At 41.7% G+C, this 19765-nt stretch overlaps 1 protein-coding gene, 1 long non-coding RNA gene and 1 other non-coding gene across 3 annotated transcripts; 1 reads left to right on the forward strand and 2 right to left on the reverse strand.

Moving 5' to 3' along the window:
* Positions 1–637: 637 nt before the first annotated feature.
* Positions 638–3015, reverse strand: LOC141618851 (uncharacterized). The gene is made up of 4 exons (XM_074435917.1): positions 2419–3015; positions 1669–1922; positions 923–1168; positions 638–839 (listed from the first exon to the last, which is right to left on the reverse strand). The coding sequence occupies exons 1-4, from the start codon at positions 3013–3015 to the stop codon at positions 638–640; spliced, it is 1299 nt and encodes a 432-aa protein (XP_074292018.1).
* A 430-nt stretch (positions 3016–3445) lies between these two features.
* On the reverse strand, positions 3446–5646 carry LOC141621662 (uncharacterized). The gene is made up of 2 exons (XR_012532551.1): positions 5325–5646; positions 3446–3637 (listed from the first exon to the last, which is right to left on the reverse strand). It is a non-coding gene; the product is annotated as an uncharacterized LOC141621662 (long non-coding RNA).
* Positions 5647–14762: 9116 nt separating this feature from the next.
* Positions 14763–14869, forward strand: LOC141624557 (small nucleolar RNA R71). The gene has a single exon (XR_012534364.1). It is a non-coding gene; the product is annotated as a small nucleolar RNA R71 (small nucleolar RNA).
* Positions 14870–19765: the final 4896 nt, after the last annotated feature.

Consider the following 19765-nt stretch of genomic DNA (forward strand, 5'->3'; position numbering starts at 1 on the left):
CCTTAGGTACAACCCAACGACCCTTAAACTTCAAAGCTCCACTAGAGTCATTAGCAAAGTCGACATGACTTTCCCAAGACCCATCTTCACACGGATCTCAAGCAACAAAAGAGTCAACCAAGCGCTTCTCACGGATTTCTGAAAGAGGTCGGTTCAGCCACCAAGGAGTTAACACAAACGGCAGGATCATTGAGGACCACGCCAATGGACATTTTCTCGAACTCGCGAACCAGAGCTTCGGGTAAAGCAGAGCAAGGGATAAGGGAATGAACATTCTTCCGGCTCAAAGCATCAGCAACAACATTAGCTCTTCCTTCATAGTACAACGTGACTCGGATCGTAGTCATTCACCAACTCAATCCAGCGTCTCTGTCTTGCGTTCAAATCCTTTTGCGTGAAAATATGACGCAGGCTCTTGTGATCAGTGTGAACCTTACTCTTCACACCATACAAGTAATGACGCCAAATCTTAAGAGCATGAACCACACAGACTAACTCCAAGTCGTGGGTAGGGTAGTTTACTTCGTGAACCTTCAACTGCCTAGATGCATAGGCGATCACCTTACCTTCTTGCATTAGCACACAGCCTAACCCATGCTTAGAAGCATCACAGAACACATTAAAGCCAACACCGTCTTCAGGCAAAGTTAGCAAGTGCAGAAGTAAGACGCTTCTTGAGCTCTTGGAACGCCTTTTCGCAAGCCTCGGACCATAGAAACTTGGATTCTTTTTTTAGAAGTTGAGTCATCGGACGGGCTAACTTGGAAAAATCCTTAACAAACCTTCTATAATAGCCTGCAAGACCCAAGAAACTACGAATCTCACCAACATTAGATGGACTAGACCAATCAGAGATAGCAGAAATCTTTGCAGGATCCACCTTAATTCCTTCCTTCGAGATAATATGGCCAAGAAAAGCTACCTCGGAGAGCCAAAACTCACATTTCGAATACTTTGCATACCACTACGCTTCGCAGGATGCCCGAGAACAATCCTCGGATGTTCAACATGTTCGACTTCAGGACTTAGAGTAGACCGAATATCATCGATGAAGACCACCACACACTTGTCAAGGAATTCTTGGAAGGTACGATTCATCTGATCCATAAACACCGCAGGGGCGTTGGTTAAACCGAAAGGCATAACCTTGAACTCATAGTGACCATACCTTGAGCAAAAGGCGGTCTTATGAATATCGGACTCTCGTACGGGGATCGATGGTAGCGGATCTCGGATCGATCTTAGAGAAGACGGAAGCGCCCTTCAACCGATCAAAAAGGTCATCGATACGGGGTAGAGGGTACTTGTTCTTTCGTAACACGGTTAAGCTCTCGGTAGTCGATGCACAACCGCATAGAACCATCCTTCTTCTTCACAAAGAGGACAGGAGCACCCCAAGCCGAGGAGCTAGGGCGGATAAAGTCCTTCTCGATCATCTCATCCAATCGCTTCCGCAGGTTCGTAACTCGGCGGGGGCCATACGATACGGGGCTTTAGCAATCGGACCGATACCAGGCACCGGATCGATAGAGAACTCAACATCTCGCTCGGGAGGAATACCAGGTAAGTCTTCGGGAAAAACATCGGGGTACTCGTTCACGATACGAACCTCCTTAAGCTCGGGTAACTCAAACAGATGAAGAAACGAGCATAGAAACACTTGACAACCTTTCCTTTGTAGACTCATTAGTTTCAAGGCAGAAACGATCTTTATACCCTCCCCGACGCCTACCACCATGGTGGGTAACTCGGCTACCGCAGGGACTCTTCAAGGAAATCCTCTGATCTCGGCACTGGAAACGAGCGTCATAAAGGGCCAGCCAATCTATACCAAGGATCACATCGAACTCACCCAGAGGGAAGTCCAAAAGAGTGGTGGGAAAGACCTCACCAGCGATGAGAATAGGCACGTCAACATATGCCTTAACACAAGATATAGCTTCACCAGAAGGTAAAGATATGGGAACGGGCTCGGCGAGAATGGATACCGAGAGATGCTTTTTCAAATAATTTAGAGGATATGACGGATATAGATGCACCGGTGTCAAACGAGAATAAAAGCATGACGTCCGAAACAAGGTACGTACCAGTAATCACATCCGGGTTAGCCTCGGCATCAGCTCGGCTCAAGACAAATATACGACCTTTATGGCGAGCGGCACCTCCGGCCTTTGCGATCGTGGCGGATGGCGTGATCTTAACAATTGATGTACCAAGTATCATTCTTCGGGCATCGGTTAGCTTTATGACCGGTTCATTGCACTTGAAGCAACAATAGGGTCACCACCACAAGTAAGCCCAGGATGATAAGGGTCACCGCAAGAATAGCAAACGGCATCCTTCTTCACGAAGTCTTTCTTCTCATCGGTCTTCTTCCGGGCAGGTCGGGAGGTAAAGTGAGGTTTCTTAGGTCAGAACCTCCGGAGATTTATTCTTCTTGGGAGCGAGAATAAGTAGGAGAAGAAAAAGGCCTCTTCGAGATGGTACATTAACGGGGGCGACCTCCTCCTTGATTCGAGCTAAGGATCTCTCATTTAGCAAGGCGACATTGTAGATCTTCTCTACGGTATCCAGGTCTTTAGGCATCAAATGAGTGACCTCAGCTTTCAGCTTCCTGCGATAATAGAAAACCCTTCGGGCCTCATCGGGGAGCAGCTCCTCAGCAAAGTGCGCAAGACTGTTGAAAAGGTCAGTGAAGTCTTGGACTGATAGGTTTCCCTGCTTGCATTCCATGAACTCTTCGATCTTCCGGTGTTTTAGTTCTTCAGGGTAAAATCTTCTCTCAAGAATGGTGACGAATTCGGTCCATCCGAACCCAGGTGCTAGTGCGGCTGCTGAACCAACAATCCTCCACCAATGGTCGGCTTCACCTTGCAGATAATGGACGGCCAGGTTCACCATGTGCTGGTTTGGGACCTCGCAGATTTCAAACTGTCGCTCCATCTGTCTGATCCACAGCCTTAGAGCCTCAGGGTCAATGACACCCTTGAAGAAGGTCAATCTGCTCTTCGCCATCTGTCCGTGACTCGGGAAAATCGAACTCGCTGTCCACCGTTTCCTCTACCGCGTGGGGCCAAGTCTTCGATCCTGTTGGTCAGGTGATTAAGCGAGTTGATGATCGCTTGGTTGATTCTTTGCCTCGATCCGGAATCTCTTCTGTTGACATCCACGTCCACGTCCGCGTCCGGCCATCTTAAAAGAACGTTAACACTTAGTCAATGCTAAGCACTGATTTGCAAAAACAGGTAAACTAGCATCCAAGTCCTTATTGGTTTCTACCCATCTCTCACTAAATTATTTATTAGGCATAATCCTACAGATCAATGTGTGAGCGTCGGGAGCAGCGATGCTCTGATACCAACTGTAATCCCCCTATAAATCTAGTACAAAACAGTGGCGGAATCACTGTCGAACGGGATTAATAACACAGTGATAAAAGTCTAACTGATAAAAATTGAGAATATAAAATTCTCAATTATGAAGATTTGCAAAGCTCGGTCAAATACAAATGCCACTTTCCTAGAAAAAGGGCTAAAACAAAAATCCTCAAAGTGTTCAACTGAAAACATAAAGGAACAGAGTAGGATCTTCAGACTACTCGCTAGCTCTCACACTGATATCCCATCCATAAGAATACCTGTCATGTTATAAACATAACAGCCACAGTCAGTGGGGAGTAACTAGACGTTCTCCCAGCCATGTTACACAATATAAATGGTATAGAAGAAATAATATATCAAAATAGATTGAAGTATTATAACAAAAGTAATTAAAATATGATATCAAAATTACGATCAGAACAAATCGTACTGCATGCTTAACAGCAAAATTCCTCAAACAACAGAATGGAAATAATATAGTTCAGGCTTAGATTTTAACATGCTGGCAATACTGCTAAAAACCGTAGACCCTGCTCAGCCTACCATGTGCTAATTGTTGGGGACCCTGCTCAGTCAACCCACTAGTCACAAACCATAACGGAACCCTCGGCCCGGTCTAAGTACATGTACATGACTCTACGACAATGTACCAACGGAACCTGCTCGCCCCGGGTAACAAATCAAATGGTGGTAAGAAAATAGTATACCTCAGTTTATTATTCCTTGCCTTCCCTCCAAATATTCCAAACTCAAAAATACCCAAAAGGTAGTATCTTATTTCAAGGTTTGTAAGTGAACTACTCTTTTATTATCTCGAGTGAAAACTTAACTGTATAATTATAAGGTATAAAATGGTTTCGAAGTTTACATATGATAAAACTACTGCTTTATACTTTAAATCAAGTCTAAATGAAAGTACTTTATGAAGATATGTATTATTTAGGCCTTTATTGAGACTTAGTCATAAAAATAGTTTTACAAAAAAATTGACTTTACGGTAAAATTCATAATTAAATATATAAAAATAGAAATGATGCAAGGTCAATTTTCATGGTTTCCAGAAGGTTTTAGCTACAACTTTTATTCTTTGATAAACTTGTAATGACGAAAGTAGCAGGGGTATATAAATTGATTTGCAGAATCAGTCATAAAATGATAACCAGAATGTCTTAATTTATAAATCGACTTTTAGAATATATTTTGAGGTAAATTAAAATTTTACAGGATACTAGACATCCTAAAGTTTATTCATGAAAAATATGAGCTTATGTTTCGAAGGATAAATATGTTTTTCAAATTAAACTTTGAGCTAAAGACAGAATTGTTGTATTCTGGATAGATGTTCACAAATATTTGCTTCTGATCAAACCACACGTCCAAATGTTATGAAATTTTTTGTGTAGATCCTAGACTTGAAAATAACAGGACTTTATTCACAACATTTTTAAATATTCGAAATATAAACAGGGGTTATAAATTTTACAAACAGATTGTCAGAATCGTTTATCAACAAACTCGGTTTTTGACTAAAACTTCCAATTTACTTTAAATTACGAAATGAAGGTTTCGAGGGCTAAAATTTAACACAACCTTAATATATAATGTCTCAGCCTTATATTAAAATTTCATAAATTGTTAATTAGTATAAGTATTTTAAAACTAATTAAAACAGTCCAAGTATACTATATTTGCAAGAATTGCAACAATAATGTAAAATACGAAATAAATACTTTAAATGCAAAACAATTACTATAAAACTTCATGGTGACTTATAATATGTCAAATGTTCCAGAAAAGTAATTTATAGCCATTTTACTCATAATTTCGAAATTAGTTATTATCAATTTATAGTCCAAATTATTAGTAAGTCCTCTAAATGTCAAAGTTCTTAATACAAGCAACTACAACAAATATATGGTAACACCGAGTAACGTCCTTTGTTACCTTAGTTGTCAAGGTCCGAGTCGATTAAATACTCGTCTTCTTCGGAGTCTTCTTGATAACCTATAAAATAAAAACACATATGGTATATTGCTCCATATGTCACGATTAAGTATATGAAATAAAACTATGATGACTATAAAACTACCTTGACTATTATTATTACTATTCTTACCAAAGTAGAAGAGATTACCAATAACAATTAGAGTTTTGAAGGAAAGGAATAGGATGAATTCTCTTGATATGTTTTCTCCTAAATTATGGTGGAAAACAAGCTTGTAAACTAGTAAAAAGAGTAGAAGAATTGATTCAAATTGCAAGAGCTTTGAAGTATGAATTGTAGTAGTTTGTACGTAAGAAATGAAGAGGAAAATGGAGTCCTTTAAATAGAGCAAGTGACCAGCCAAAGCAAGGGACAACAAGGCACAATCATTGGTAAATTCCACCCAAAAGAATAATATAAGGAAGCTATGAAGACAAGGGGCCGAACTATGGTATAGATTAGGGTTGTTTTTGCAATAAAATAAAAAGTAGGAGGCAAGCTAGATGGCCTCTAAAATCTGGTGGGTGTATTATGTAGGGATCACTTTGATCTTATAATATATGTATAAGACAATTACAAAATATTACGGGTTTGACGGAATTAAATTCCGAGTCAAAAAGGATAAAATACGCATCAAGAGCGAACACCGATTATAAAACGAATTTAATTAAATAATTAAATCATATCCGTACTTGAAGGATTAAAATTACATCTCATAATTTAAAAGTGAATAAATGAGATTAGAAAATTTGCGGGTGTTACAGGTGGCATGAGCACGGGTGGTTTATCTAATATCTCCTTGATTCGGTAAATGCCTTCTGACAGTCATCATCCCACATGGTGTGATCCGTTTTCTTGAGCTTTTTGAAGATAGGTTCACAGACCATGATGAGTTTCGATATGAATCGACTTATGTATTGTACTTTTCCTAGGAATCCTCTGACTTCTTTCTACGTTTGAGGTTGTGGCCTTTCGATCAGAGCTTTGATTTTGGAAGGGTCTATTTCTATACCTCGTTGGCTAACGACGTATCCCAGGGGTTTGCCAGATGTTACTCTGAATGCGCACTTCTGAGGATTGAGCCTCATGTTGTACTTTCGTAGCCTTAAGAAGAATTTGCGAAGGTTCGCAATATGCCCCTCTCTATCCTTGGACTTGACAATCATGTCATCTACGTACACCTCAACTTCTTTGTGCATCATGTCATGTAGGAGTGTAGTTGTGGTGCGTTGATATGTAGCTCCGGCGTTGATTAACCCAAATGGCATAAACGTATAGCAATAGGTTCCCCATTGAGTGACAAAGGCGGTCTTGTGCATGTCTTCTATGGCCATCTTGATTTGGTTATAACCCGCGTACCCATCCATGAAGGATAGTAGCGCGTGATCTGCGGTATTGCCCACCAATATGTCGATATGTGGTAGAGGAAAGTCATCTTTAGGACTTGCTTTGCTTAAGTCTCTAAAATCAACACAAACACGGATTCTCCCATCCTTTTTTAGTACGGGTACTATGTTGGCTACCCAGTCAGAGTACTCGGAAACTTTGATGAACCCGGCTTTGAATTGTTTATCGACTTCTTCTTTGATCTTGAGAGCCCATTCTATCCTCATTCGACGAATATTTTGTTTTACGGGCTTAAAACCTGGCTTAATTGGGATTCTATGTTCGGCGATATCCCTGTCGATCCCTGGCATGTCTTTGTAGGACCAAGCGAAAACGTCTTTGAACTCATTTAGGAGGTCTATGAAACTGACCCTTTCGGTGGAGCTCAAGGTAGTCCCTATCCTAAGTTCTTGGGGTTCTAGTTCGGTTCCTACATTGATGGGTTCAGTGTTCTCTATTACTGGTCCCCCTTCCCCTTCTTGTATTATTTCCTTGGCTATGTAGCGAGGTATCTCGATTGAGTCTGGGTCTGGGTCATCCTCAGTATCATGGTAAACAGAATTGCATTCAAGATAACACACAGAGTAAGCAGAACCTGATTTATTCATATTAAAGTTTGAGAAAAGTTGAAACAAAGAAGCCATCTGATCTGTGGTCAGCGGCGGTAAAGGGACAGTTGTTGGGACATTTCCCGAACTACTGTTACTATTTGAGACTAAGCTAGGAGAAACAAAGGGAGTGGGGATGACGACAGGAGGAGATTCCTTAGTGACTTCTCTAGACTCCGACTCTGACTCCGACTCTGACTCCGACTCTGACTCTGACTCTAATTCATCGTCTTCTGGTTCTCCTTTGAACATCTCTCCTTCTCCAGTGGTGAGCTTGAAGAGTCTTCCTTGATTGTTGGTCCACTTGATTGATTTTCTCCATCCTTTCTGCTGATTCGCGTTTGTTTCTGTGATTAACGCGGTAGGGTTGAAGTGGTTGTCTTGAAGTATCATAGTAATGATCTCATCCTTCGCGGCTCTAACAAATCGATCTTCTCCAAATAGTAGACTAACAGGTTGTTCGTCTAAGCAAGGTGCTTGACGTGCTTTGACGGTAGGAACCGTTTCTGGAGGAATGAAGTAGCAATCGTGAAAGATCTTGATTCCGGCTATCTTCCTTTCGAGATAATGCCAAGGTTCGGGAAATCCGTGAAAGAGTTCTAGACTTCCTTCCTTAACAAAGTATCCATTTAGGGTAGGGAGATAGGGTCGCATTTGGACTCCTACGTACTTACGATTTTGAGCTTGAGCAAGCATCTCGAGAACTTCCTCTTTAGTGGGTTTGCATCCTAGTCCAAGTGGTATCCTTTTTTAGTTGCCTTCCTTGTAGGGTGCGAAGGTGTTTCTTCGGATAGGGTTCAAAGACATTCCAGGGAAGTATCCCTGGGATTTGAGTATGTGGTTGACCACCAAGTTGGAGTAGGGATCCTAGTATAGGGGTGCCAATTCGCTTTCTATGACACTTATGCTTTGAAAGCCCCCACGTTCATGTACTGGATCCGCAAGGACTTGATTATTTGACTTCTTTTCGATTATTGCCTTGATGGGCGACGAAGTGATCGTCACCACTTTGCCATTTAGTGGAATTTTGATCTTTTGGTGAAGGGTGGATGTTACCGCTTTGGAAGCGTGAATCCAAGGTCTTCCCAGAAGTATGTTGAAGGAAGCTTCGATGTCCACTATTTGGAAGTTAACCTTTCGCTTAATTGGCTCTGTGGCTATGGTTAGGTTAACGAGTCCTACGACCTTTCGTCGTGTACCATCATATGCACCGACACCTTGATTGGTAGGGGTCCAATCCGACTCTTTCATGCCTAGTTTGTATGCCGTTTTCAGGGGTATGACGTTGACCGCGGAGCCATCATCTACCAAGGTCATTGGCACATTCTTCTTTAAGCAAATGACGGTGATGTAAAGAGCCAAGTTGTGACTAGCGCCAAAGGGTGGCAAATCTTCGTCAGAGAAACTAATAGGATTACTTAGCTTCGGTGATTCTTGGAAGACCAAGTTGACTACATCGTCGGGTGTGGAGTTATGCGCTACATTTAGCTTGGCTAAAGCTTGCAGTAAAGCTTGGCGATGTGGGAATGAGCTTGCTACTAATTGCCAGACTGAAAGATCAGCCTTTGTCTTCTGTAATTGCTTGAGCAAATGATCAGTAGAGTCATCTTCATTATCATTTGGTGTGATAACATTGGTTGGTCCATTTTGAGTAGTGCTTTGATATGGGCGCCCCGAACGAGTTAGGTGGTCCACATCTTGGTCTTCACCATTTTGGACTATTTCCTTGACTAGGGAGTGTTCAATGAGATACTCGTCCTCATCATCATCGGCCCATACTCCATTGACTGTAGCTAGTTCCCTCATTCTCATGATCTCGTCCTCTAATTGTGTGACTTGGTCGACTAGTTTATCAACCACGGCGACTATTTCTTGCATAGTGGCATTTTGGGAAAAGATTAATGGCGCATGTTCTTTGGGTGTCGCATTGGGGTCATGTAAAGTTGTCACCACATTTTCCAATTCCCAAACTTGCCTATCCATACTTCTTGCCCATGCGATGAAGTCGTGATGGTAGGGGAAATGGTACAGTAGAACCCTTCATTCTCGATCGCGTGGGTCTTGTCTTCGACTGGAGAAATGAGGTGTGAACAATCTAAGGTAAATTCTTCACTTGTGATCACTAGAATTCCAAGAGGATTCTGAGTGTTGTTGGGCTTTCCTCCCGGCGATATTGGTAGTCGACCATCCTCTATCATGTCTTGAAGCACATTTTTCAATTTATAGCATTTTTCTGTGTCATGTCCCTTACCCCTATGATATTCGCAGTATGAGTTCTCGTCCCAGAACTTGGACTTCTTTTCGGGTTCGGGAGTAGGTCCTATGGGTTGGAGTTTGCCTTGTTTCATTAGCCTTTTTAGAACATTGGAGTATGTATCCCCAAGATTTGTAAATTTCCTTGGTGGGGCACTCTTCTTGGATGGCTCGAGGAGGTTAACTTCATCGGTCTTGCTAGTGGAGCCGTAAGAACGACTTGTTGAGCCTTGATATCCTTGACCTACCATTTTGGACAATATCCGTTTACGGATGTCATCTTCGATCCTTGTTCCTAGTACGGTTAAGTCCTTGAAAGTTTTAATGTTTTGGTACCTCAAATGATTGGCATAGATGGGCTTTAAGTTGTCCACAAATTTCTCCACAAGGATAGCCTCATCCGGGCGTTCAACTAGTTGGGTACTAGTCTTCCTCCACCTACTTAGGAAGTCGGTGAAACCTTCTTTGTCATTTTGGGTAAGAACCTCTAAAGTGCACATGTTAACTTGAATTTCGGCATTATCCGCATATTGTTTAGCAAACTCGACCGTGGCATCTTCCCAAGTAGCGATTTTCTTGTGTTCTAGAGAGTAGAACCATTGCTTTGGGATGGTGTCAAGAGATGAAGGAAAGATCCTTAAGAACATCTCGGGTTTGATGCCTTTGATAGACATATAGTCCTTGAAAGCACGGATGCAGTTCAAAGGGTTTTCATGCCCCCTTGAACTTAGGGATATCCGTCATGTTGAAGTTGGTTGGTAATTTGGAACTCACGGCCTCACACTTGTGATTATTCTCCCTATAAATGTCATCCCCTTTAAGATACATCAATTACTCCTCTAAGTATTGGAGTCGTTTCTCAGCTGCAGTCATACCCATGGGAGGGTTTTCGTCCCTAAAGTCGTTCATGAAGTCATCAACGACTTCACTTTCTCGAGGAGGCAACCTCGTTTCTACGGTATAGATCCGGCCCTCGATGGTGTCAAGGCGATCATACACTTGGTCTTGAGTAACTTGGAGTTGAGCTAGCGCGGTTAGGATTCGATCATTACTATCTTGGAGTTGATTGAAGTTCGCATCGCTTGTTTCAGGCATCTTGGAAACTGGATAAGAGATCGACGACGAATCAAAACACGATCGACCATTCTAGCACACTTACTAAGAAATAAATGTTTTGACTCGTGAAGTGGGTGTGTGCCACTTGTGTCAGTGAGCTTTTGAAGAAATGACAAGGCTTGAAAAATGTTGGTCCTAGTCAACTTTAGTGTAGTTGTAGGAGTGGACTCGAAGTGAGGTTTTCAAATGGGCTTGGGCCCGAAATTTGACTCGATAAATGGACAGAGTTTTGACTCGGTTTTGCGCTAATCATTGGCCTTTTTTCGAAATTTACATTTTAAAAGGGATTTGATTTTACAAAAATCGTCATGGTTTCGTTTAGAAATGGTGATCACGTAAGGTACAAACATTTATACAAGCATTATAACGGGATGCTGAGTGCATTTAAAAAGGTTTTTGTTTAAAGGGTGGGTTGCCATACCGAACAATAAAACCCGAAGTTTGCGGAGAGGCTCGTACCAAACAAGACTAAGGCCGATTCCTAGTCCATTTCCTCAAGTAGTGAAAGTCCTTCATACAAACAAGAGTAAGTGCCATGGTATGGATGACGTCAATCGCTATCCATCCTTAGGCCCAAATAAGAATTAGGACCGTTTAGACGGGATGATTGGTCGAATGGGTTGGGTTGGGCCTAGGAAGGCCGAATAAAACGATCTAGGAAGACCGAGTTATGAAAACCGACAATTGTCTTGTACAGACTATTCCCTAACCTTGTTCAAGTTTCACCCTTTTGGCTACACGTAAGTGTATTATCCCCAGCGGAGTCGCCAAACTGTGGACGCGGGGGCCACGGGGGCGCTTGGGAAACAAGAGTTTGCATTTTGTGGAGTCGCCACCAATTTATTGTGAAAAATTGGAAACCGTTCGAATACCTCGTGTCATGTCAAGACACAAAGTAGTGACATGAACACCAAGAACTCGTTACCCTTAGCATTCTATGCCTAGAATGACTCTCGTGGATGCCAATGAACACGGATGTTCACAGAGATCTGGAGTAAGGGGTGAGGGTACGTATTAGGAAGCTCTTTTGATCGAACACCTAATCCCGCCCGCCTCGATAGCGGCCTCTACTAATGATTAGGAAAATCGTCTATACTTGATATATCGTCGATTATATGCATGCAATGCAACATCCAAGTTTTAATCCTAGCATGTGAAGATTTAACTAAATCGGTGAACACGTAATTTAGCATACAATTGGGTCAAAGTAGGAATTTAAGATTCAAATATATGGAAGCATACAAATGATACAATAAATACAATAATGAATTAAAATAATGAAAAATTACAATAATTATATTGGATTCAATTGATTTATGTCGAAAATACTTCCAAAATGGATAATTTGGGAAAGAACAAAATGAACAAATTAACGAACAGGAATTAGGGTGATAATACGATTAATAGTTGATTAATACGTAAGCTAATTAAACTAGGTCAAGGCAGAACGGAAGTTCAGAGACAGAAATCATCCTGGAACAGCAATGTGCGCCCTGCGGAAGAGGCGCATCGATGATCTTGCGTCATTCTAAGGGTGAGTTCGGGTGTGAAGCCGAATCGCAAATCGTTAATATTCGTTAGTGAATTTAAGGATTGACTATGATATTAGTCTCGGATGAAAGTGATTTAACAGATTAATTACATGTGAATGAGTCATAAAAGCAATAAAACATGGATGAGACGAATGTGAACGAATTAATTACATGAACGAAGGATTGATTAGCGACATAGGTGAACTAAATAGATTAAACACGATGAATTAACGACGAATAAGACAATAGATAGATGGAAATATACCAAAGATCGAATTCCAGAAACTCAATATGAAAGAATCGAATCTCTACAACCCGGATTGATTTTAATGATGGAAACCCGCAAATATTGGATTACATGGGATTTAAGTCGGGATTAACGATGAATTATACGCATTAATGATGATAAACAATATACATGTGAAATTATTATGCTTGTATGTCAAAGAATTGAAGAACAAACGAAAACAAATTATGAAAGACGAATTGACAGAGGACGAAGGAAGAAGAAAGGAAGCAGGAACTGCGGCAGCCTCACGAAGAGGCGCAGCAGGTGATGTGTCCCTTCGAAGAGGCGCAGCAGTTGCTGTGCCCTTTCTCGACGGTCATCTTCTGGTAATCCGTAAAAAGGGTTTTAAAACATGGTTTTATAAATCGGTCTTAAGAAGTATTTTTGACATAAACTTTACATTAATGATACAAAGAGTAAATTACAATAATAAAAGAGAGATTTACACCCTCAGACTTACATGTTTGACGAAAGGAGATAAACTAAGTTTATGATTAGTGATGCTCGACTCGAATGTAACGAAAGTGCCCTCGTATAAGGAAAACGATTAAGATTAATTAAGTTGATTGATTATGGAGTTGGTCAAATTGGTCGGTCATGCAAACGAGGCTGGTACTCAGAAAGATCCGAGCTTACGTGGTCGAATGTTCAAGCACGTAGACGCCAAAAAGTAAGAATGTGGTCTAGAATGCAAAGGGAGAAGAGAAGGGCGGACACTCGCGTGATAAATATGAGGAGCGAAGGCTCCTATTTATACTAATCACGTGAAGGAATAAGGTTTTCGGAGAAACTTTGGAAGTGAATCTCGAAAAGATATGAAAAGATACGAAAAATACGCAGAAAAGGACCTGGGAAGAGGCGCAGCGATCATCTGCGTCTCTTGGAAGAAGAGGCGCAAAGACTGCCGCGTCTGTTCCCAAGTGGTTTCCTCCTGCGGAAGAAAGATTTCCGTGTTTGGTTTATGGAATGACGGGATAATCATATTTTCTTTAATATTTTGTATGAATATTACGGGAAATACTTTACCAAAGAATAAAAGATTGTGAAAGATTTATAAAATATGGAATAGAAATATCCGGAACATTCCATAACATTCTGACTCGAGATTTGGCGGTTATCAGAAAATGAAGACGGTTTTAGGCCCGGACTCCAAATGTACTCTAATTACTGTCAAAACGACCGTATCGGCGCGTAGATGACAATTAAGAGGTAGACATCAGTGTTTGATCAATCACTTGACAATAAACTTACGAACTGTCACAAATCATTCCGTGTACCAAACATGCGGCCCAATCATCACCGGGTGGTTTGCGGGAGGTGCAGAAATGAGGTATCTACACACTCCTTAAATGGATGGCACTCACCGACTCTTGTCTTGGGGGATTACCTTGAGGTGGCAATTGCCCATTTTGTCTTTGTGAACTAGAAGATGTTAATTGAGACATTTGGGTTTCCAACATCTTTGTGTGAGCTAGTATGTTGTTGATAGTGATGTCTTTTGCTTGACTATCCTTTTGCATTTGAGTGAAAAACCCTTGTTGGTTTTTTCGTATTTGAAGGACCGCTTTTTGAACATTAAAACCTTGGTCATTTGTTTGATTGTATGGAGGTTGATTTTGATAACTTTGGTTTTGATTGTGAAAGGGTCTTTGAGCTTGGTTTCTCATTGGAGGTGGGGTGTATGTTGTTTGAGGGTTTTGAACATTTTGGCTTTTGTATGAGAGGTTGGGATGGAATTTGGTGTTTTCATTGTAATAGTTGGAATAAGGGGTACCACTCTTGTATGCTTGGAAAGCATTCACTTGTTCACTTGTTCCCCTACATTCACTATGGTCATGTCCCAAAGTTCCACAACTCTCACATACTCCACTTGGAATTGATGATGATGCTACCATAGCATTAACATGTTGCTTAGGTGATTTGGAGGCCTCTTCAAATTTAGCCATAGCCTTATCAAACTTTAAATTAATGGTGTCAATATGAGCACTAAGTTGAGCACCCAATTGAGTAATAGAGTCCACTTCATGCTTTCCTCCTCTAGTAGCCTTCCGAGGTCTACTATATTGTGAGTTATGGACCATCATTTCCTCAATCTTGTTCCATGTTTGATTATCATCAACTTCGGTAAACATACCATTTGATCCCATATTGAGAATGTTTCGGGAGTCTTCATATACACCATTCCAAAATTGTTGTACAAGGAACCACTCGCTAAGTCCATGATGTGGACAAGATCGACAAGTATCCTTGAATCTCTCTCATGCTTCATACAAAGATTCCTCATCCCTTTGTTTGAAACCAGTGATTTGAGCTCTCAACATGTTAGTATTTTCCGGAGGATAGAACTTTTTATAGAAAGCAAATGCCAATTTCTTCCAAGAGTCAATACCAAGAGTAGCCTTATATAGGCTCTTCAACCATTGATTCGTGGAACCAATCAAAGAAAAAGGAAATAAGACCCATCGAGAATTAGGGTCTTCACTAGGCATCCCCCCAAATTGAATTCTCTCAACTAATTGTATAAATGAGGATTTTGCAATGAAATTACCGGTGAAGTGTTGTGGTGTAGGAGTACCATTTGGTAGGTTCTCCTCGGTTGGTATAGAATGTGATGAAAATTTAGGCATTGTGGGTTGATTTTGTGGTTGGTTTTGTGTTAGGTTATCCTCTCCTTCTCTTGCAAAAGGGTTGATGAACTCAATATTATTTGGTTGAATGTCCACAATCTCACCAATAACTCTCAAAGTATTTCTAGCAAGTCTTCTATTGTTGGTCAAAGTTCTTTCAATTTCAAGATCAATGGGTAACAAGTTACCTTGTGATCTCCTAGACATGCAAAATATCAAACAACTCGAAAACAATTAGAACAAACCTTGAGGAGTTTGACTTCCCCAAGGTAAAGAAAGACACAACTAAAAACAATCAAAGAAAATCAAATCAAGTTAACACCGTCCCCGGCAACAGCGCCATTTTTGGTTCGTCGGTTTTGTTACTCGTCGTCAAACGTTACCTTGACCAAAACAATATTTAAGTAAAGAGGCAAGTAAAGGTCGGATCCCAAGGGATGGGTATTGATGTAGGATTTTCAATTGCAAATGATTGTGTCTAAGGGTGTCACAATTTGGGTTGAGGTAGGAGATCAACTAAACTAATCAACAATATAAAAGCAAGGCAATGAAAACAAACAAGACGATTAAAATGAGATGTAAACAATTGATTAAAAGCACTAGGGTGTCATGGTTTTATAGGGGATTCATGGGATTTGATCATACAAAAATATTTTCTACTAGATGCAAGAACTTATTGTTGTGATGGGATCGAGTTGGTTTATGTCTTACAATCCCTAAGAAGGTTTGGGTCCCGGGCCCGAATCGATTAGATTGTACAACACCTACAAGTCGACTTAATCCTCCCTATCCAACTATATGCATGGTCTAATGAGACTCGAGTTGGTTTATGTCTTACAAGTCTCATTGAAAAGGTAAGTAATAGGTAAAAAAAATGCAACGATTCATAGGCTCGCATTTCATCAAACATAACATGTGCATAAGTTGAAATTACAACAAGCAAGCAAGTTAATTATGAAAACATATTAGATTAAGCATGAATCAATCCCCATGTTGGTTTCCCCTAATTCCCCATTAACCCTAGTTAAGAAAACTACTCGCTCATTATCAAGTTTAACATGCTAACAAGGTTGTCAATCATACTAGCAAGGCAAAACATGATGAACAAATGAAGATGATTAACAATAATTAAAAAGGGATTAAGAGAGAATTATACCTATAAAGATGATTCCAAATAATAAAGCAAAGAATAATAGAAGTACATGATGATTGATGGAAGGTTGTCAATCCTCCAAATAAACCCAAATAATCTTCTAATTACCCAAAATAAATGATAAACAATAGAGAAAATAAGGAAAGATTAAGAAATGAGATTTGTATTAATGCTAAATTAAGAGTTGATTACAAGATTAAGAGAGTATTAAGATGAGATAAAGGAGTAATAAGACTTGATTCTAAACTAAGTAGTACCAAGGGCTTAAATGACTATTAAGACCCTTAAGAAAATTTGAGGAAATGCTCCTCTCCAAGGAGATGCTCATATCCGTTTTGCTAGTCCCCAGAGAATATGCTCGTCCCGAGCGTCTACGCAGTAGACACGGTGGAGTCTGCAAGGGAATCCGAGTGGATCAGGGGAGAGATGCTTGGATTGGTTGGCTTCAAGACGTGCGTCTTAGCATCGGGACGCTCGGATTGCTGGGCAGGGAGATGCTCGGATTGGCAGGGAGCCGCTCGGATCCTGGGTCAGGCACTTCTCTTTTCTTCTTTCCTCAACAATCCTCGGGGATCTTGTTGAGGATGCAAGGATCCTTTCTTCATTGCTCAATGTACTTTATTCTCTACATAGGCCTTCTAGTATCATCTTCCCTTTGATGCTTGGTCATTGAATTCGATCAATTTAGCTCGATTTTGCCATGAAAATGCAAGGCTTGCACTCCTCTCCTACCAAGGAAACAAAACCTCAAAGAATATGCAAAATAGGAAGCTAAGGATAGTAAATGACCCAATTATACACTAAAAAGCATAGGAACGAGGCTAATTCGGGGACTAAATATGCCCAAATATGTGTCACATCAGCCAGCTCACGCTCCAAGCTACGCTCCCTCGACACAGAAGAAGTGAACCAATATTTTAGCTCCCTTCACAGAGTTGGAAGTAGTAAAGATAAGAAATAAAGAACGGGTATGGAAGGTTTATACCTGCCTCCCGGAGCCTGCAAAGGCCTCAATAGCTGTAGCTCGTAGCCGGTTGACCAGCCTCCACAGCTCCACGTGCCTGGACGGTGCCACCTTCATTAAAATATAAAAAAGGTTCAAGCAAATGCATTCATATGTAATAAGGCGTAAAAGTACAAAAGTTAGCCAAAGCTAGGGGCTTACCCTCCACACAATATGCTGCCACTCGCCCAAGCCAGCATCGGTTACCGCCTCGCGAAAGTCCCGGATCTCCGAGATCGTCGTCATGCCCGCCGAGTCAGTGTACTCCAGTGTCTCTGGAAAAGCTGGGGGCTCGACGCCCGTCACCTCGATCTCCTACAAAACTCAAATAATTCATTATTTTGGTGATCATTCATCATTTATCAGTTCTATCAAAGGCAAGTAAACGGTAAATATGCTTACCACGATCGGCCAGTACGCTAACCTCCGGCTAACAAACTCGGTGTACTCCTCGCCAGGAAGAAGAAGAGGGTCACCACTCGCACCAGCCAGGTCAGTCGTCCTCTAAGCCTCTGAGGGCTCCTTAAACATCGTCCGTGGAGGATCGATGGGAACCGTAAAAGTGTCACGGGAGCACTACTGAGACAAACGCTCACCCAAGTACCACACAGGCCCAATGGGCGTCGTAAACAGCAACCGACTCGAACTCCGAGGATAGAGAACCTCAACCACAAAAGAAGGAGCTCCAGTGTAGCTCTCCCAAGGCCTAGGCACCCACTAAGGCATGGAAACGGGGGGTCATTCCTATGATCGTCTCTAACCAAATAAAAGATATAAAAATGAAAATCAAAGATACTTACGCTGTCTAAGCTCAGGGCATTCACGCCCCTCCGACAAACGTAGTAAGAAGATCGTTGGCTCTTATGACGACACACGATCCAGTCCCTCATGACGGGTTACTCCCTCAGTACGTCTGCCGCCCTCGTGGGCGCAAAACTAGGAAATTAGGAGTACACCCACGCCTGCAGACGAATAATAGTGGTTACAGCTCATTCTCTACAAAAATGATCTTTCATGTTTTCAAAAGAGGGAAGAATAATGACAAAATAATCTTTCATATTTGCAAAAAAGGTTCGTACCTCCAACAGACGTCCAAGACCGACAATGGCAGGAGAAGTCCCCTTCTTCATTAACTCCGGACGAACCATGGCCTTCATATAATGTGTGAGGACCGCAAAGCTAGGAATAACCCAGTCCCAACGACCTAGGCTACTCAAGTCAGCAAGAAACGGAAGAAGCTTCGTCGACAGCCTCTCCCCTTGTCTCCGAGGTAAATCGAAGACAAGAAGCACCACAGCCACAAGCGATCTTGTTGCTCAGCAATACAAGGAGGTGGAGGCACCATGCGTCCATCCATCCTCACCCTCGCCGGAACCCTGCCGCCGAAGTAGTCTCTCACGTAGGTACTTGGCACTAAACCAGGAACCTGGGCCATGTTGGCAGCCAGGTTTCAGCCGATTAGACTCCTCGCCTCAGCCGAGTCTACTCTCATGGCCGTCGACGGCCACACCAACAGCTCCTCTCCACACGGCAGGCCCGAGAGCATGCCGTAATCCTCCAAGGTGACCCCGATCTCTCTAAAAGGCATATGGAAAGTCGAGGTCGTGTCCCAGAACCGATAAAGAAAGGCTCGAATCAGGCAAAGGTAAGACTGAATCTTCTTTTCCTTGTTCTCTCTCCAACCTCGCACCAAGGCGGCGAAAGCTCCCTGCTCGATGATGGCCTGCTCCTCCTCCGTCAGCTTCCCGAAGGCATCCATCATCGTCGTGTAACCAGAAAAGGATCTCATGTTCCCAGCTTGTGTAGATACCTCGTTTCTACACGTCCCGCCAAACACCCAGTGATGATTGGGCCGCATGTTTAGCAGTCGCGATTTTATGACGTTTCGTAAATCGGTTAATAAAAGGTAACTCATACATTTGTGTCTACCCCTTGTTTGTCATCTAGTTGTCATTACGGTCGTTTTGGCAGTAATTAGAGTACATTTGGAGTCCGGGTCAAAAACCGTCTTCATTTCCTAAAACCGTCAAATCTCGAGTCAAAAGCAATGTGCTTGTTTACCTAAGGTTAGGATGTCATAAAATGTTATGAGTATATCTCATTTTGAGTCCCATGTCACTTCTTTGGGCTAAACTTAAAGTTTACATTACAAAATGTGCATTTCATTTAGCTAAAATGATAACCCGGCCTTTAGGCCCGTTTTACGAGGTGATAACGACTTTGTTGGGTCAGGCCTATTTCACAGAAAGATCTAGATCTCTTTCTTAGATTTCCAACGCCACTGAAATCACCTTATTCCGAGTCTTGTAGAGAAAGTTATGCCTAAAATACGACAGGCTGTGAAACGCGCTTTATTACGCAGGAGAAACCACTGGGGAAAGGACGCAGCAATTGCTGTGCCTCTTCCAAGGAACGCAGCACCTGCTGCGCCTTT

This window comes from Silene latifolia, chromosome X, assembly GCF_048544455.1.
Source record: "Silene latifolia isolate original U9 population chromosome X, ASM4854445v1, whole genome shotgun sequence".
NCBI classification, from domain to species: Eukaryota; Viridiplantae; Streptophyta; class Magnoliopsida; order Caryophyllales; family Caryophyllaceae; genus Silene; species Silene latifolia.